The 21016-nt window shown below is 42.4% G+C and overlaps 1 protein-coding gene across 5 annotated transcripts in view; it reads right to left on the minus strand.

The window, feature by feature from the left end:
- LOC117348267 (dynamin-1-like protein) overlaps positions 1-21016 on the minus strand; it is a 76646-nt gene that overhangs the window by 33890 nt on the left and 21740 nt on the right. For all 5 annotated transcript variants that reach the window (XR_004536951.1, XM_033920187.1, XM_033920178.1 and 2 more), the window contains exons 7-9: positions 13391-13553; positions 4894-5014; positions 4120-4251 (exon numbers count right to left, since the gene is read on the minus strand). Coding sequence is in view for 4 of the 5 variants with exons in the window: in XM_033920187.1 (XP_033776078.1) it covers positions 4120-4251; positions 4894-5014; positions 13391-13553 (416 nt within the window). In the remaining variant the exon portion in view is untranslated. The remainder of the gene's footprint in view (positions 1-4119; positions 4252-4893; positions 5015-13390; positions 13554-21016) is intronic.

The raw sequence follows: 21016 nt of genomic DNA on the forward strand, positions 1-21016 counted from the left end.
TATCTGCGTTTTGCTTATGGAGAAAACCTAATAATTTTTTTCTTTTTATAGGATGATTTAAGCCATTGACATTAATTGAAAAAATTTTAATATCCATTTACTTTTGTAATTAAAATTTGACATGAAATCATATGATTATTATTTTCAGATATCCACACATTGTAATAATATATTTTCCCCATTCTCTTTCTTCCCCTCTTCCCTCCCTCCCCTCCCTTCCCCCCAATATTATCTGTGTATGCTTGGCAGGTACGTTAGATAGATTGTGAGCCCACCAGGACAGATAGGGAAAATGCTTGAGTACCTGATTGTTAAACCGCTTAGATAACCTTGATAGGCGGTATATAAAAACCTAATAAACTTGAAACTTGAAACACGCATCTTAGGTCAGGTATCAAAACACTCCACAAAAGTCCATTTCCTGTTAAGATTCAGATAAGTCACAAATATATCATATATTACTAAATAACATTAACAATCCATATAATATTTAAACATTTTGCCTTTTTTTTTTTTTTTCCCCCAATGTTAAATTTAATCTTTTCAATTATTATTTTCTGTATCATTTTCATATTTTATAACTATTAGTATATCTTATTAATTCAGATAATATGAAAAATATTGTAAATTTTTTTTTTTTTTTTAATTCATATATATCACCTTTATATTTTCTAATTCTATTTCTTTATAATATTTTTAAGTAATATATAAGTTTATGAATATATTCTAGATCCTTATAATTCTTTTAAACTTATATATTATATAATGAGATGTTTCATTTCTTTGGAAAATAAACAATGTTTCACATATGTGTGCTACTTGTACTATGTGATTTTTTATTTTTCCCGTTCCAGAGCTTCCTTCCTTCATTATACAGAGTCATACCTCATTCATATAACATACTTCCTAGTTTCATTTTTAAGATATATCAAAGTTAAAGATGTGTCATTCCATTATCTTTATTCATCCAAGTAAATATTATTTTTTCTTCCTTTCTTCTTCTTCGTATTTTTATATCCAGAGTATTATTCATTTCTTTTCAATAGTTTGTTAATTCCGAATAAGTTCCGGTTCCAGCGACGATCTAATTTTAGTTTATTTTGTGATCTTTCATCCGATGTAATCCTTTATCTTTTATTGTCAAGTCTAGTAGTTTATTTATTCATATTTGTTCATAGTTCATCCGGTTTTAAGAGTTATTCTTTACATGTATTTCCTTTTGCAAGGACTTCTGGGATTTGTAGTTCCATTGAATCCGAGAAAGGATTTTTAATAGGTTTATTCTTCCTGTATTGTCTTCTGAGAAGTGGGTTATATATACATACATAGATCTTCATTCATTCTTACATACATTCCATAGGAAGAAAGCTCTGGACCATGATTCAATCACATAATAGTATTTAGGATCTGCTCATTACAGCATCTGTTATTATTAATATCAATAGTTAATTTATTTATTAACTTTCTAAAACCAATTAAGGGCTTATATCTCGTTTTTATATTCAAGTTCTTATTTATTATCTAATAAATATTATATTCTTCCTTGTTTAAAAACTATATTACTTTTATCTAAGATCTTGTATAGTTATATGTTAATTTATCATTTAAAGAATCATTCCATTCTAGAATGTAGGAATTTTTTGAACAGAGTCAAAAACATTCTATACCGTTTTTCATCTGCTAAATACTTATTATATTCAATCAATAATTTCAAAAAATACAAGGTGATATTAGCTCTTCTTAATACATATCATTTCCCCTACCTGTTTATATTATAAGACATTCAAACTTGACATTCATTATAATAAAATAAAGAAAATTAAGATGACATTGGCATTTCCTGGTTTAGTACATATTTTTGTAGCTCTTCAGGATTATCAAAGGTTAAAGTTTTGTTTGCTATGGTTACTTTCATATTTGCTGGGTATACAAGACCAAATTTTGCTCCCAGTTCACGTAGTTGTGGTCTCAAATCCAGCAGTTTCTTTCTTTTAATTGCTGTGCTTTTTGCAAAATCCGGGACAAAGTGAATACGGGCATCTTGATATTGTAAACCTTTATTCTGTTTTGCAAGATGAAAAATTTCCATGACCTGTTGGTGGCGTAGTAGTTTAAATATCAGTGGCCTCGGTCCTTGATGCTTTTCTGATCTCTTTGTTGGCACTCTATGTGCTCTTTCAATCTCTATGGGATATTTAGTTTGTAGAGGAAGTAGTTTTGGTAATAAGTTTTCTATAAAGGTCACCGGATTCCCCTTTTCTGCTCCTTCCGGTAAACCTATCAGACGAACATTGCTTCTTCTCTCACGATTCGAGTAATCCTCCGGTTCTTTAGTAAGTGTTTCAATTTTCTTTTTTTCAGTTTTTGTGTTTAAAATTTCTTCTTCAACAGTTATCATTCTTTCTTCTAAATCGTTAGATTTTAATTCGATTAGATCCATCTTTTTATTTAATGTTGAAACATCATCTGTTAATTCTGTAACTTTTTTTGTGAGAATTGAAAGCATTTGTTTGATTTCTTTAAGTTCTTTCATTACTTCTGGATCTGCGGTTTTGGATCCTGTCTCTTGTTCGGGCTTTGCTCTCTTGCTGCTTCCAGAGACTGCGAAGTCATTTTTATTTTGCTTTCCTGACGCCATCGAGTTTATTTTTATCATAAATTTAATCTTAATTCTTCAAATTTTTGCGACTTTTTTATTCTTTCAAGGACTTTTTATATGGAGCTCTTCTGCTAACCGACCTCCTTCATGCGTGTCCAAGCCACGCCCCCTCTTTCATTACAATATATATGTTGTATAATTTTATAAGAAAAATAATTACAGTTATATGATATATAAAATCATAAGAAATATAAGATAAGAAATGTTATGTATAAAATACATTATAGAAATATCAAGTGTATTATTAAGATAATTGTATGACCCCACAATAGGGATACCCCAATCAACATCCGGCATGTTAAAATCACCTAATAGTAAAAATTTCCCCTTTTTTAGATATATTCCCAGCACCAAACACCTTCTTAATCTTTTCTCTACCCTCTAACTACCAGACTACTTATGGAGGGAAGGACCTGACAAGTTACACAAGCAATGCTCCACTCCTCTTGCTGCCTGCGATGTGTAATCCAAGCAAAATAAAAGCAGACTTATAAAGTAGGCAGAGACGACTAGGCATCAAGAGGAGATGGAGGACAGCAGCTACTGACTGATTTGTAGTCTTAATACAGAAGGGAAAGGAGTACAGGTATCAGAGGGTGTGGTAAGGTTGCCAGAGGGTGTGGTAAGAGCAGATAGTTTTAAGAACGGTTTGGACAAGTTCCTGGCGGAAAAGTCCATAGTCTGTTATTGAGAAAGACATGGGGGAAGTGCTTACCCTGGATCGGTAGCATGGAATGTTGCTACTCTTTGGGGTTCCGGAATCTTTTGTTGATGTTAGGGATTCTGGGATGTTGCTACTCTGGGTTTTGGCCAGGTACTAATGACCTGGATTGGCCACCATGAGAACGGGCTACTGGGCTTGATGGACCATTGGTCTGACCCAGTAAGGCTATTCTTATGTTCTTATCAAGTGAAGACATGCAGTGAGAAAAACCGGTGACTGGCAGCATCAATTCTTATCCCATGAATGAAGAGAATATCAGCTACAACACTGCTTGTAAAGAGAATGATCAGCTGCATCTGGAAAAACAGGTCTGCACCGATGTCAGCTGTCATGCCAGGGGAAGTTACCTGCAGGATACATTTATTTTGCAGTCTTAATGCCATACCAGGAGAAAGATTTGAGTGTGGTTGTATAACTACAAAAAGGTGTTATACAAGTCCCAATCCCTAAGACTGGATGTCTTACATCAATACTAAGGAAAGCGACCTGCAGCATTAAATGCTTGCTTTGAGGACAATGGCTTCCTCTAGATGGCAATATTGTCTGCCACCAAATTATGTAATTTTTTTACACAATTATGCACACACTTATTCCTGGGTATAGACTTATGCCACAGATATGTTCGTCCTGATGTACTATGGGAAAGGCGAGTAATCACATTTTGAGAAATAAATGCTCAAGTGAATAGCAATGCCACATACAGAGTCTAAGCCTCTAGGTACAGAGTTGCTATTACCTGTTGAGTGTCTTGGTGAGGTAGCGGGTTCCATTTCGGTTTGCAAGGGCTGGATACCTCTTCTGCAGGAAACTCTGCTCATCCTGCAGCGATTCACTGATACTTTTCTTAGTGTTTATATCATGCTGGCTCCTGTGTGCAGACAGGCCACAGGACTACAGTGGGTGATGTGGATCATGCATATAAACAAAAGTTACAGTACTGCAGTGCAGCTGTCCAAGGATGTGCAAGTGAGGCTCGGCAAGGTTTATAGTGAGGATGGAGATAAGAAAATTTTAAATTCACAAAAACATGAATCCATAACATTGTAATTTCAATATACATACCTTATCCAACCCTCATCTCAGATCTGTATATATATATATAGCCTTCAAAAGTAGGCAGATTCGCATCTCAGCCCTGGATGTTCTGCCCACACCCATAGCTTTCCTCACTCCCATCTTAGCCTTGCATTCAGTGTACCCAACTCCCTTCCCAGTTCTGTACCCACAAGTTAATCAACCTCCATCTCAGCCCTGTACCACAAAGGCTGCCCATACACATCCCAACTCTATACCTCTACCCTGTGCCACCCCTATACCACAAGCCTGTACCATATAATCTGTCCCATCCTCATCTCAATATCTCCATGTGCCATCTCTACCCCAAGCCTATGTCATACATGCTGTCTTATTCCCATGTTATCCCTGTCCCACCCTCATCTAAAGCCTATGCCTGTACAATCTGCAGACAACTTATGTCACTTTTACTTTAGCTGGGAAAGTTGAAACTCACCTATTGATAACACCAATGATGCCCAGTTTCACTGGAATGACCTTCCCCATCAATACATCCATGGCATCTGTTCCAGCATCCATCAAATCCAGCTTGGTGATAACAGCTAGAGTCCTGCGACCTGCATACAGGGAATACATGGCCTTACACACACAAACTTTCAAACTCCACAGATGCTTACCACCCAAGTATTGTAATCAACCATATTCCAAAGTTATCACACATTTGCAGTAAACAATTGCTACTGTAACCATGCTGCTCCTTGGGACCCTGGGCAAATCACTTAATCCCGCCATTGCCCCAGGTACATTAGGAGGAAGGAGTGGGCTAATGGTTAGAGCAACCCCGAGGATGTGGGTTCAAATTCCACACTGTTCCTTGTGACCATGGACAAGTCATTCAATCCTCCATTGCTTTAGGTACAGATAGGGAAAAATGTTTGAGTACCTCTCCTTCTCCTCCTGTCTTCTTTTGTAGGGCATTTTTCCCTGTCTGTCCCAATGGGCTCTAAAAGGGTGACACAAACATCTCACTAGAACTCTTTTATAGGTTATGGTGAGCCCTCCAAAACCCATACCTACCTGTCTACAACCCCAATAGCCCTTATAGCTGAATGTGGCACCTATATGGTAGTAGAGAAGGGTGTTTTTGTTGTTGGGTTTTGGGTTGTTTTTTTTTTTTTTTTGGGGGGGGGGGGTTGGGCGCACATTTTCCAACATAAATGTAGTGGTTAGAGTGGTTTATGGGCCTGGGTTCTCCTCTCTATGGTTCACTAGGCCACTCTCCCAGGCTATTTAAGACACTTGTGTGCATGACCTTTCAGAATACTAGATATATATTTTTAGACCCAGTTCATTTAGAGAATTTTCTTTTAGACAAACCTAAATTGGATATATTACCTGTTACTAATGCAGAAGCTGAGCAGGAATGAATATAGAGATTTATTGCCTGGTGTTATAATTTAATGAATATTGATGTTTAGTTTCTTATATTACTTTCTGGAGGATAAAATTGCGACAGGATTAGTCAACCCTCAATAATGTGGGCTTGCCAATGTTTGTATTTTAATTTGAACCATTTCTTTATATTTTGTATTTTTTGCTTGAATTTGTTATGATGTAACAATAAAAATTTATTAAAAAAAAAAAAAAAAGACACTTGTGTGCAGCTCTACTAGGCTTTCCTATAGCAGGTGCTGATGTTCTGGAGATAGGTATGTACGTTTTTATGCCGATCTTTGTGGGTGTGTGACAGGTTCAGTGAACACTGGAGGAGTGTGTAGAGGTCTTTACTCTGTCTCTGCAGTGGTTATCTGGTCACTTAGGAAACCTATTTGGCACTTATACCTGTTTTTACATCATCTAACTCACAACATTTAAGTTCCATCCAGGATGTCTAGTAAAACCTTCGATTATCCTTGCAGGATGACTAAGTCTAGGTCGGTCCATATCCCGCCCTAACCACTCCTGCAGATACACCCCTTTTAGCTCTGGGCGCATAGTGGGATTCAGAGGCCTAAAAGGTCCCTAGTCCAGAAAATCGGTTTATCAGCACTTGGACAACCTGTCTTTTATGTTGTCCAAGTGCTGACTTGGGCGGGTTTTGTTAATGAGCCCCTAGGTGTTCAATCCCAACCCGCAATCCACTTTTTTTGAGCACATGCTCCACCTCCTTAGTCTAAGAGCTAGCAAACATATCCAGCTAAGACCCAAAGCCAAGCCACATACCTGAATAAATTCATGGCAAGTGGGTATGGGGGAAGATCCCCAGCAATATAAACAATTCTTGAACTAAACTGCCCTGAAAAACATGAACAAATAATAAATAGGCACAAAGGCAACTGAGAAAAAAACATTGAGAACAAAGTAGAACTAACCTGCTGTGTGCAACAAGCACCCAAGAAAGGCCTTTGGTAATGCGTATACGCACAGAAACTCCCCACATCATCTGTCAATTGTCTGGAAAGCGTTCAAGCCTGTAAAGAGAATCATCAAGGTAGAAAGTAGCAGGCTATTCCAAACAACTGAGTGTACATAGAGAGGGCGGGTCATATGGAATCCTACAGGAACTAACAGAAAGAAGATTATCAAAAGTATAAGCCTAATCTCCATTTTGTTATGTCCCTTCTGGATTCCATACGCTAGGTAACATCTAGGAAGGGCAGAAGAGCCTGCCCTCAACACCGAGGTCACAAAAAGCGGTATCAGAATGAGCAGTCACATCCATTTGGTAAAGCCGGGTAACAGTATGAAGAGAGAACCAAGTAGCTTATCAAAAGTATAAGCCTAATCTCCATTCTGTTACATCCCTTCTGGATTTTATACACTAGGTGATGTACCGAAGCAATGGTAACATCTAGGAAGGGACAGAAGAGCCTGTCCCTCAACACCAAGGTCCCAAAAAGTGGCATCAGAATGAGCCGCCACTCAGTAAAACCGGGTATCAGTATGAAGAGAGAACCAAGTAGCCACCTTGCAAAGTTCATCATGATGAATTGCATGAGACTCCGCCCATGATGCAGCCACACTTTCAGTTGAGTGGGTGTTAAGCGAAATCGGCAGCTGCTTGCCGTGGGTGATGTAAGTTGCAGAATTGCCCATTCTAATCCATTGAGCGATCAAAGTTTTTGCCACTAGCCGACCATGGCGAGGCACAGCAGTCAGGACAAATAGGCGATCAGACAGCCAAAATTTAGTCCTATCCAAACAGTGGAGCAAGACTCTCCTGACAGCCAACTTGCGCAAGATCCGATCCTGTCGCTCCCAGCCTGCGGAAGGAAAAGCAGACAAACTTCCTGGTTGACATGGAAGGCAGAAACCACCTTCAGAAGAAAGGAAGGAAGGTACAGCATGGAGAAAATTCCCGCATCCAGAATATGGATAAAGGATGCCCTGTAGGAAAGAGCTTGAAACATCGAAAAAAGCAGTGCTGAGACAATGGCAACCAGAAAGACAGTCTTGACTGCCAGATCCAGAAGAGAAGCATCCTTCAGTGGTTCAAATGGGGCCTGTCCAAGGCCCTGCAGGATGATGTTAAGATTCCAAGAAGGGAAGAGACGACGCGAGGGAGGTCGCAAACGAAGTGCCCCTCTCAGAAATCTGGACACTTAAGCGAACTAGTGCCTCTGCATGCTATAAAACATGAAAGGACTGTAACCTGAACTTTAAGAGAGGCCACTCCTAAACCTGCTTCTAGGCCCGCCTGAAGAAAAACCAGGACCACCGAAAAGAAAGCCCTCTCAGGCTCCATGCGATTCTTACCACTCCACTGGTGGAAAGACTTCCAGGTTATGGCATAAGACACCATAGTAGAGGGTTTCATAGAGCACAAAAAAGGCACGATAACTACATCCAAAAAACTGTACCTTCATCAAAGCTGAGCGCTCAAGAGCCATGCATTAGACCAAAGCCCCATGGGTTCTTCATGGGCACAAGCCCCCGACTGAGAAGATATTGAGGAAGAAGGAACTGGAGTTTCTCGTCCGACCGAAGACGGGGCATGAGCAATGAGACCAGTCTGTAGCTACTAGAATCACCAGGCCAGGATGCGTTGTTATACAGCGAAGGACCCGACCAACCAGAGATCACAAAGGGATTATACAAAAGCTTGTCAGCCGGCCAGGACCGAACCAAGGCATCCAGCCCTAGCTTCCTCGCCGTTTGTCGACTGAAAAAGTGCCTAGCCTTTGAGTGCTCTGCCGAAGCCAACAAGTCCATCTGGGGATGACCCAGTGCTGTACGAACAGATGGAACGCCTCCTGCAGAGGGCCATGCTGCTGGGTCCAGGATCTGTTGGTCTAGGAAATCTGCCTGAACATTGTCGACTCCGGCCACATGGGCCGCTAAGAAAAAGAGAAGGGGCTGAAGAGCAAGCTGAATTGCCCAAAGCTCCAATTAAGCCAACTCTGGCAGAGAGCCTCCCCTTGAAGCCAATAGCTCCAGCTGTTGTTAGCTGGTACCATCCAGGGGAGAATGCTGCGGAGACCACCGAGAGAGGAGGGACTCCTATAAAGGGCGAACGGGCGCTCTGGCCCAGGGCACCACCTCCAAGGAGGCTGCCAGAGACTCCAGAACCTGCAGATAATGCAAGGCCGAGGAAGCCGGACGGTCCAGGAGAATTCTGATTTGTTGTTGAAAGATGCTGTCTGCATGCCTCAGGAAGAAATACACAACCCTGTCAGGAGACGAAGAAAAGGCCCAGATACTCCAGGAACTAGGACATCAAGCAGCTCTTCCTGAACTTGCCAAAGCCTGCAGCAGAAACACTACCATCTCCACTGCACTTTTACATTCCTGATGAGATGGAGCCCAGATCAAACAGTTGTCCAAGGAAGGATGGACTTGGACACCCTGCTGGTGGAAAACCGCCACAACTACCATCACCTTGGCGAAAGTGCAGGGCACTGTCACAAGGCCAAAAGGGCTGGAAAAGCGAACTGGAAATGCTGTTGTAAATATGGAAACGCAGAAACTGGCGATGCCCTTGGCAGATCGAAATATGGAGGTAAGCTCTGTGAGATCCACGGACACCAAGATCCTGAAGGGTATAGAAAAGGTAGACAGGGACAGATTTTTCAGATTACGGGGAACCACAAGTACAAGGGGGCACTCGGAAAAATTAAAAGGAGACAGGTTTAAAACAAATGCCAGAAAGTTCTTTTTCACCCAGAGGGTGGTGGACACATGGAACGCGCTTCCGGAGGCTGTGATAGGCCGGAGCACGTTACAAGGCTTCAAAGAAGGTTTGGATAGGTTCCTAGAGGATAAAGGAATTGAGGGGTACAGATAAGAGTAGCGGTAGGTTATAGGGATAGTCTGGGACCATTGCTCAGGCAATGGGCCTGATGGGCCGCCGCGGGAGCGGACCGCTGGGCGAGATGGACCTCTGGTCTGCCTCAGCGGAGGCAACTTCTTATGTTCTCCTGGAGAGACAGCAACTATCACCATGTGCTCTATTTCCATGTGGAAAAGAAGAATCTGCAAAAAGCGGTTGACTGACTTTAGATCCAGAAAGTGTCTCCAATTCTCCAAGCCTTTCTGTGGCACGATGAAGTATAAGGAGTTATCTGCCTAAGCCCGATTTGTATTCTGGAACAGGTTCCAGTACCCTGATATCTAAGAGGCATTGCAGAGTATTGCGAACCCTGGACTCCATTCTGGTCAACTTGCTGGAGACCAGAAACAAATCCGAAGAAATTTGAGTCCACTCCTGATAAAACTGAGAAATTGGCTTTCAATATGAGAAAGACATGCCCAACCTCTGGCATCATCATGATTTTTTAGGTGCAGCCACTGCATGGGAACCTGGAACTGTTGTAATGGGGACATAGCTCTGGGAATGTCTCTGTGAGGAAGAAGCTGTGGATCCCTGATGACACCTGCAGGAGGAACAATGAGCACTGCGATCCTCTCCCGATGTCCGGCAAAACTTGTGCACAGGGAGAGACTTGTGTAGAGGTCATCCAGACCTGCACCAACAAGAAGCTGGCCCTTGAAACGACATCCGCTTAAGAAGGCCCTTGAAGCAGCATCCTAAGCCCAAAGACGGATCCAAAGAGTCAGGCGCGCAGACACTGCACAAGCAGATCATAGATCTCAAGAGATCATAAAGGGCATCCGGCACATAATCCACACTAACCCTCATCAGCAGAGGACAGGCATGCATCTCCACAGAGGATGCACTGCACAGGCCGGAATGACAGGCATGCACCATAAAGGGAGCAGCGATTTGGGGTCTGGGGAGGTGGGGAACCTGAACCTAACCCTTATAAACTGTGAAAAATTATATTAACAATGATCCAGAAGCCACCCCCGAAGATGCCATAGGAAATAAGAGGGTCTCATAGTTCTGCAGTGCCATGCATGTCAGCAATTTTAAATAGTAGCTATGGAGGTAAAGGATTTTTCTGTCTCAGAAACTGCTCCAAATGACCAGAGTGGAATATGTTCAGACTTCCAGTCGGCCAATCAAAGACTATGAACATCGCCCCCATGAATCCTCGCCAAATGGTTGAGGGAGGAAAGGCAGCCTGCGCCTTGAAACCCGGGTGGGCTTCATACCAGACACATACAGCTTGCACTTGAAACCTGTGACAAGGTCAGCATACAAGCAAACTCACAGGGGAAGAGACCCCAAACTTATGAATGGTGGCACACAGAAGGCTGGCTCCACAGATCCACCAAAGTTTCTATGTGAAGCAGCAGTCCGCATCCATCCTTTCCTCCAGAGGACCATCAGGAAGGGGGTCTCAAGGCACTGAAGCCACCAAGACTAAACCGCATCATCTCCATAAAGATAGAGCTCAGCACGGTTTACAGGTAATTCAATAAATGAGGGAAGGACATAATAAGAAATTAGAGGTTATGAAGAGGATAGCTAGCTTTACATTTTAAATAGATAGCTTTACATTTTGGAGAAAAGCCAGTTTTTCAGATGCTTTCAGAATAATTGGAATGAGCCTAGGTTCCGCAGCAGGGCAGGGAGGTTATTCCAAAGCTCAGTGAATTTGAAGAAAAGGGATTTCCCTAATTTACCTGCCTTTTAACACCTTTTAATGAGGTGAAAGATAGTTTGAATATGTGGGTGGATCTGGTAGTGTCAGGTCTTGAAGAATTCCAGGATAGTGGGATTAGGGGAGGAAGAATGCAATGCAAGATCTTGAATGTTAGGCAGGCGCATTTAAAGTGAATCCTAGAAATCACCGGAAGCCAGTGAAGTTTTGACAGAAGCGGGGAGACATGATCAAATTTACTTTTTGCGAAGATCAACCTAGCCGCAGTATTCTGGATCCGCTGAAGTCTTTGAAGATTTTTCTTGATTAGACTTTGATAAATGGAATTACAATAGTCCAGTCTAGAAAGAATGATTGATTATACAAAGGACTACAAAATGTTGTTGGCAGAAGCAGGATCTCACTTTCCTCAACATGTGAAGACTAAAAAAAACATTTTTTTACCAGAGAGTTAAGATGATCATTAAAGGAAAGTGTAGAGTCAATAATGATGCCCAAAACTTGACATTGTAGAGTCATTAATGATGCCTAAAACTTGACATTGTTGGTAGATCAGCCATTAAGAGACATGCTTGGCGCCATCTCCTCTCTGCCAGGATGGCCATCATATAGTGCTCCACTGGAGAAAGCTCCAGCCCCGGAGCCTTGGCCACTGGATTACAAACTCTGCTTCACAGTCTTTTTTCAGGTAACAGCCGAACTAATCTGTCATATGATTTTTTTTGTTATTGTTGTTGCTCTTCCTTCTTTAGGTTTTATTTTTTTCATCCCTAAAAGGGAACACCTAAGCAGTCTATCCAAACCAGAAATCGAATACATAGGACATACCATTTGCTGGAGACTGTGAATACTGGCTGATTCAGGGATGCACAGAACCTCTTAGAGGGTGAGGTCACAGCCTTAATGGTGAGAGCACAACTCACTGGTTTGGACTGCTGATTAGTTTCATTAATTTTATATAGCCGTGATTTCCACACTTTTCTAGTACAGCAAAGCTATAGTGTTTGCAAAACTTTCAATGGATGAGGCATGCCATCTTATTGTGCTTTTTTGTGCATTTTCTCCTATCAGAATTTTACAGTCATCTAAAAGAGGAGTAACCATTTCCACCACTATTCTCTTAGTAATAAGGTCTCCAAATGGGTTAGTTTTGCACATACCATGACAGTACTGAGCCTCACTCTTAAGCCAAGGTACATGGAGTATGAGCTCTGTCTCTCAAATTTACTGCTAATACTCACTATAGTACTGGCATCATGCCAAAGATAGCTTCTTTCTGAGTTCATAATATGTAACATGTTATAGGCACCATATCCAAGTATGTTTGAAAATGAGTTTTAATCAAGCCTCTGGCTTGCAGTACAATGGAAAATGTTTGTATCTTTTTGCCACATTTTCTTGGTGTCTTGACTGCATTTCTTGGTAGCAAATTCTATTCTCTCTCCATACAACTCACAGAATAAATCAATTTGCACTGGCACATTTATCATCATTGTGGTGCTTGTGTTTTTTTCCTCTATCATATCTAATTTTCTTGCATCCAAATTTTTATCAGTCAGAATGGCAACATCCCAGCTGTGATCATAACTCCTTCAATGTCCATAATTTTCTTATGGTCGTGATCCTAATGTTATTCTGGTACAGTAATGTTTTAATGCTTAAAATCTGCAGTGGATGATATGTACCACATTAATGTGTCTTTCTGTATAGAATTTTTCAGCCATTAGAACTTCACGTCCAGATAAAAAATGAGTAATCATTTCTAGCTCTTACAAAATCTACAGATATCTGTTGAATCAGTTTTTTCTATGCTTGCTATGAAAAATCTTATCCATAATTCTCTGTACACTGTTCTCTCCATGGAGGCATGTAAGATTGTTGAGTGAGACCCTAGAAACTTATCTCTATTATTGTTGATCCAGATAACCTGTTATACATTCACATTCTTTGCCATCACTTATCATACCAAGCTCCCCATGCACCTACCATCAGGGTCCACATCACGGGCCAGTTTAAGAGATTCAGAAGTCGCTATGTCAGTATTGGCAGCAGTAACAGCCAGAATGAGACAGTTGGGATTACTAATATAATTCAGGATCATGCTTTTAATCTGCATTTCAATGTCCAATGGTTGATCCCCAACTGGTACCTGCAGACAAATATGAGCATAACAGACAATCAATTGAATGATTTAGTGCTGAGGAAGTTCTGAAAGCAGAGACAGCTTCTCTGGGTGAGTGAACATTATTTTGCTGGATATTTGGTGACCTAAATCTTGGGATAGAAAAAAATGTGTAGGTTGGTTATGTGGCATGTATGACTGTGAACACAATACAACAGGAGAAACCTCCTCCATAGAGTGGAAATTAAAGAAAAACAGTGAAGGCGACCAATGGTGCAGGAATACTTTATTTCTTCAAAAAGACTTGACACAAACGTGTTGCAGCCCTAAGGCTTGCATCAGAAGTCTTGATTTCTATGTAAGAAAAAAAATCCAACCGTTAAGGTTGTTACCCTATTGCCGTAAAGTACCAAATTTATATTCACTTTTTGTCAATCTCATGCCTTTCGATTCATAACATAATTCATAGTATTGAACAACAATTGTGGACAACGACAGAGGCATAAATTTGGTACTTTATGACAAGCTAACAACCTTAACAATTGGAATTTTTATTTTTACATAGAAATCGAGACTCCTGATGTAGGCCATAGGACTGAAATATGTTTGTGTTGAGTCTTTAAAGAAATAAAATATTTCAGCACCATAGGTCGTCTTCACTGTTTTTCTTTGATGTATGATTATGGTTCTAATTTAATTTAAAAAAAAACTTGTGTAAAGGGTTTAATATTTTTAAACCCTAGAACAGGGGTGCCCAAAAGGTCAATCGCGATCGACCAGTAGATCGCGAAGCCCATCCCAGGCTCCATGATAGACTTGCGTTGCCTTCACATTCTACCTGCTTCTCCTTGGACATTTGCTTTCCCCATGCGGTAAACAGAAGCACCGGGCCGACCAGCTTTCCCCCCCCCCCCCCAATTCTGACATCAGAGAGGAAGTTCCGGGCCAGCCAATCGCTGCCTGGCATTCAGCGTAGCTCCCTGCGCTAAAAACTGCTATCGCGGTTTAATAAAAAGGGAGGGGGTATAATTTGTCTGTTTTTGTATAGTTATTACTGAGGTGACATTGCATAAAGTAATCTGCCTTGAACTCTTTGAAAAAACCCCGGAATATAATTGATAATTAACATTTTGTGTATAGTGTGCTTTGTGCTTTTAAAATTTTATTGTTGGTAGATCATTTTGACTTGGTCATTTTAAAAATAGCTCGCAACAGATAAGGCGGACATGGTTTGGGAGACTTTGACCCTGTCCCGTTCGACCAGTATGAGTATCTCCTTTCATCAGATCAGCTTGGGCAGTTTTTCTGATGCAGTGGCTGTTGTTTGGAATCTGGACCTTGCCTCTACTGAGCAGATCACTGGTGAGGATTTGCGTCTCCTCATGCGACATCTTCCGAGACTGACTCACTCGGTGGTGTTGCAGGAACAGCACTACAAATTCTTGTTGAGACTTTACATTTCCCCATATAAGGCCTTGGTGGCTGGTATTGCTACTCATGCTGAATGCCCTAAATGCCGCTCTGCCCCTGCTGGTTTGTTTCATATGTTTTGGTCCTGTGACAGAATACAAACCTGGTCTTTTGTTGGACTTCATCTACAGACGATCTTAAAGAAACGACTTCCCCTTGGAGCGAAGGTTTTCCTTTTTTATCACTTTACCTCTTTGGGACTTTCTAAGGGTAATTCCCTGTTGCTGAAGAAGGCTTTTTTGTTATCTCGTAAATGTATCCTCTTGTTATGGAGGCAGGCCGAGGTGCCTACCCTCACAATGTGGAAAAATGAACTGTTTACTTTGCTGAAGTATGAATATTTGGATACTAAGAAAAGTGGCCCTGGTCAATGGAGGAAATTCCGAGCGGTTTGGGCTCCGGTCTGGGACAATTTGTCTCCGAGAGCCCGAAGTGCTCTTCTGAATTTCTGACACTGGAGTGCATGGGGGGTGAGGGGTGGGGTTGGGGAGGGTTTGGGGGGTGGGTTATTCTTGGCTTTTGATGAGTATCTTTTGTCTCCGCGCAGAAACCACGCGGTAGACCCTTTTGTCTTGTGTTTTGATTTGTTCTTGGTTTTCAGCTTGTGGTTTACTTCTTTGTATTCTTCTTTTCTTAATAAAAGAAAATTTAAAACAACAACAACAAAAAAAAAATAGCTCGCAAGCCCAAAAAGTGTGGGCACCCCTACCTTAGAATAATAGCAATGTAGGTATTAAACTAGTAAAGGGGTCTAATGTGTGTTTGCATCAATTCATCCTCTTTCTCACTCATTCCCTCAACTCCCACCCACTCCAAGCATCTCTCTTAATTTATAGTCAATTATCCCAAATAAGAGGACAAGAGGAAAATCCGTTACCACAGGTTATTTTCATCAGCAAGTGAATCACCATAAACTACGCATCTGCAGTTCAGTGAAAAGCAAGCACAAAATAAAAAGCATAAAATATTCAAAAAGCCATTTATATCCCAATTCCCTTAGCAACTTTAGCTAACTAAACATCTCACTAACACTAAGACACAGCAGTTCAGCAGCAAGATGGAGGCTATCTGGTCTTTTTGCAACAAATGTTACATGGGATGAACTGGGAGTGGACTAAGACTCCAATTGGCCAGATCCTTTAGGCCACTCCTGCCACGGACATTTGGCGGTGGGGAGTTGTGGGGGTTCCGGCAGGAGGGCGTGGGCATCCCTCCTGCCGGTGGTCTTCGCGGGGGGAAGGGGGGACACAGACGGGTTCCCTGCCACGGCCCCTAAATTTATCACGGGAGACACATAGGGCCACTTATGCTCATTGAAGGCTGGGCGTAGTTTCACCCGGAAGTGGCCTTAGGCGAGCTTAGGTGTTTTCGTAGGGCCAAATAGGTGACTGAAATGTAGGCCAGCAAAATGTTGGTCTGCATTTCAAATAAGACGATCAGCTCAGTGGTCGCGTCTTATTTGAAATGCAGACCAACATTTTGCTGGCCTACATTTCAGTCACCTATTTGGCCCTACGAAAACACCTAAGCTCGCCTAAGGCCACTTCCGGGTGAAACTACGCCCAGCCTTCAATGAGCATAAGTGGCCCTATGTGTCTCCCTAGGCTTGCGAAGATGCCTACAATGTAAGCAGCCTGCCTCGGGCTTTTGGGGTTTTTTTGTTTTTTTTAAAAAGTGTGTCCCAATTGGCTGGTTAGAAAGCGGTAGGACGCATATCGTCACCTACAATCAGGACGCCATTTATAGAATTTGTCCCTTGGCATCCAAAACTGAGGATAGTGACCGGATCATTTTGAGTTTAAAAAAGCATCTGCGGACGACTGAACTGATTTGTTTAAAGGAAAGCTTGTCGTCTAAGATGACACCTAGAAGTTTTAGGGATGTGTCAAATTTAATTGGAATTGATTTAATACATATAGGGGCATTCAAGGGTTCGTTATTTCTTATTGGCATTAGAAGGGTTTTTGTTTTATCAATATTTAGTGAAAGAATGTTTTCTGTGACCCAATTGTGAATTATTTTGAGTTCTTGGTTAATTTCATGGATCTTGATAAGGCTCTGAATTTGAATTGGGTAAAGAAGCTGGATATTGTCTGCATATGCAAATATGGTGAAACCAATGTATTGAGCTATTGTCAATAGCAAAGCTAGGAAAAGATTAAACAGCAAGGGAGAAAGTACGGAACCCTAGGGGATGCCAAAACAGCACCATCTGTACTGTTGGAGTTCCAGTCTGTTAATATACTACATATTAGCTTCTGCTGAGATGGAGCCCATTGGCCTTCTACTGGGTGACTGTTGCAATGAGAACCCCAGCTGAAGAAGCTGGCATCCATTTTCAAGATGACCCAATAATCAATCCAAAGCGGGATTCCCTTCGCCAGAGACTATGGTTGGAGCCACCAGCTCATGCTTCGCTTGTCTTCCGCTGATCAGGGGAGCGAAATTTGCAGGGAGTCTCTCTGAGGCGACCAGCGAGACAGCAAAGCATCCTGGAGGGGGCATATGTATGCCTTTGCCCAGGGCACCACCTCTATCGTGGCCACCTCTGACCCAAGGACATGAAGGTAATGACATGCAGTAGGCTCTGGCTTGGTCAACAGGTCTATAAATCTGACCACGAAGCTTCTATTTGCGTGCTTTTGGAAAAAAAGACTTGGTCTTCTGCTGTGTTGAATAAGACACCCAGATATTCCAGGGACTGTGTCGGAACCAGGTGGCTCTTTCCCAGATTCTGCAGTGTCTCCACAACTGCTGCTACCGTCTTTTCTCCTTCCAGTCAGGACAGCGCTCTGATGATCCAATTGTCCAAGTATGGGTGCACCTACCAACCCGCTCTACGGAGATGAGCTGCCACCATCACCATAATCTTGGTGAAAGTTTGGGATGCTGTTGCTCGCCCAAAGGGAAGCGCTGAGAATTAATAGTGATCTTCCAACATATGGAATCTGAGGAACTTCCTGTGTTCTGGGAAGATGGGGAAGTGAAGGTAAGCTTCTGTCAAAATTAAGGCCAGAAACCCTCCTGGCTCCACCACTGCAATAATGGACCAAATGGTCTCCATTTGAAACCGAGGTACTCTCATGGCCACGTTGACATGTATGAAATACAGGATGAGCCTCCATTCCTCCAAGTCTCTCTTTGGCTTGACAGAGTATATGGCCTTAAAATGTTATATGGGACCTGAATGTTACATGGAGCCCGAATCATCTTGAGGAACCGATTATTTGGCTTAAATATCTGATAAACTCCATAGCGTTGCTCAGATCTGTTTTGCTTTCTCTGGCAGGCCTGCTGAGGAACCCACGAACCAATCAAATAGAGGATATGCAAACTCTTATTTTGTAACCCTCTCTGATAATGTCAAGGATCTAGTAGTCAAACGTTATCCATTCCCAGGCCTCCAGATGGCGAGCTGACCTCCATTCTTCAGAGGAGCAACTTGGCACCACTGTGGCTTTTTGGCTGGCACAGAGGAGTGGGAACCTGAACCTTGGTTCCTGCAGTTCCCAGAGAATTTTTGTCTGGAACCTTGAAAGGTTTTTCTGAGTGAAGGCTCCTGTGGCATACTGGTGGAAAGCACCAGAAACCATGAAAAAGACCCCAGCTCTGGCTTCTACCTACTTGGGGTATGCTGTCTGGCAAAGATCTTGGCTGGCAAACTTGTACACTGACCATAAGATAATCCAGGCCCTTACCAAACAGCATCTGACCCCTCAACGTAAACCTGCTCAGCTAGCCTTTAGAGATTGAAATCACCCACCCATTGCCTGATCCAAAGTATACAATAGGCAGCAATGGAAAATGCTGAGACTTTCCCTATGACTGACAAGGTCATAAGAGTGCATGCATTACATAATCTATGCCCAACACATGCTGAAGCAGGGGCTCAGAATCCAGTAGGCTCCGACTTCTGAGCCTAGAATGACAGGTGCATGCCACAAAAGGAGGCCACGGATTGTGACAAACCCACTGCAATCCCAGGTTTTGTCACAGGAAAATCTAGGAAAATATAAAACACACCGGTGCAGGAGGGCATACCAGGTCTGAGGACTTAAAAGAGCCTACGCATTGTCTGATCCTCTCCCAGATCACGTAAATCAGTGTTCTGGGAAAACCCGAGATCCGCTAGGCTAGCCATGTCAGCGGAGCCTGCCGAAGAGCCATGCGACAGCAATGGCATAGAAATTGACGCAGGCACCGAGGCAATAGCAAGAAGTTGCTACTGGCTTTCAGGTGGACCAGCAAGGGAGCAGATTGACATGCTGGAATCCAAAGGCTGAACAGACTGCCACACCGGAATTTGAGGAGACACAGGCATAGCCTGCTTTCTCATGAAAGCCTCGATACATCATATCCACAAATTCCGGCAGAAAATAGTTCCCGGTGGCCAGAGATGATTTGCGGACTCAGATTTGGAATGTTTTGAAGACTTATGAGACTTTTCCCCGGAACTGCGCTTGCATTTCACGGAAGCGCCCTCCTCTCCCAAATTTGGCTTCCCAGATGTTGGAATTGTGTCTCCGGCAGAATTGGAGGAAAGCAGGGCCTCCCCAGAGGCAAGTGCAGGATCCATGCACGGTTCATGCCTCTCACGGGCTGCAGCGCACGTGATATACAGCTGTGAATTTGTCAGCCATCCGCCACATTTACGGCATAAATCCATGCCACCCTGTACTGAGGTGGCCATCTGTGAAATTTGGAGCAAAAACAAAGCTTCTAAGACCAAAAAAATATGCTTTTAAAAACTTTATAGAAAATCCAAGATGGCTGCCTCAGGTGCTGATTTTGTCTGAAAAACGCCCATTAAAAAGCAGGAAAACGTGAAAAATTGTGATTTTACAATTTTACAGATGGGGGGACCAGGGCATGCAGGGAAACCACCCAAAACTCTGATTTGAGTACCCCCCAAAATCGGCAAACTCTGACTCAGACACCACAGAGACATGTGCTGCAATGAAAGTCTATGGCAGCCTGCAATACACAGTACAAGCAAAGAGATCAGTACCTCAGGAGCTGATTAAACTGGATTTTTCAGGTCTTCTGACTGCCTCACTTTCCCTGTCACCACAGATCATGACCACCAGGACCCCTCAGGGAAATTAGGGAAGACACACGGTCTGGTTCCAATCCCAGCGTACCTCCACGGAACCGCAGCAGCCTGTGCTCTACCCCTTTGTGGATGAATCTGGGGAGAGATGGTTCCCAATCCCAGACACCCGATCCAATCTGCAGGCTGTCTAGAGGGCTTACTGCAGTTTAAGCTCACGGAGAACCCTTCAGAAGCAGACAAAATTTAAAATGTTTGCAATCTCCCACCGAAGGATCACTTGCATAGAGTTGATCCGCAACACATGGGCAAACCCGCAAAATAAAAAAATAATAATTAAAAAAGAGACTATGAACTGAAAACAAATCATGAGCAGAAGAGACCGATTTCAACCATGCAGAGAAGCTGCAGGTACGAAGCTGCAAGTACAAAACTGAGCATGACAGGAAACTCCCAGGCAGGTAGCTCAAAAGGGAGGGATCAAGTTTTAGTAGCCCTGCAGCAGAAGCTACCAGACATACAAGAACCCTCGAGTTCAGCCTCCAGAGGGATTATACAAGAATTATCATTTCTATAGTGCTGAAAGGCGTATGCAACGCTGGACACTCAGCATGTAAATAGATGGTCCCTGCTCAGAAGAGCTTACAATCTAATTAGAACAGACAGATATTACAAATGGAACAGATAGGGATTGGGGAGTTTCTTATCAAGAAAATGATAGGATCGTATAGGTATCTTATGGTGGGTGGGAGTAGTAGTTAAAACCAGCCTCAAAAAGAGTGGGCTTTTAGTTTGGATTTGAACACTGCTGGAGACAGAGCTTGATGTATTGACTCAGGAAGTTTGTTACATGCATACGGTACAGCAAGGTAGAAGGAACAGAGTCTGGAGTTGGTATAGAGGAGAAAAGTATGGATAAGAGGGACTTAATAATGAATGGAGTTCATGGTGGTGGTGGGGGAGATAAGTA

Source organism: Geotrypetes seraphini, chromosome 1 (assembly GCF_902459505.1).
Source record: "Geotrypetes seraphini chromosome 1, aGeoSer1.1, whole genome shotgun sequence".
Taxonomy (NCBI): domain Eukaryota; kingdom Metazoa; phylum Chordata; class Amphibia; order Gymnophiona; family Dermophiidae; genus Geotrypetes; species Geotrypetes seraphini.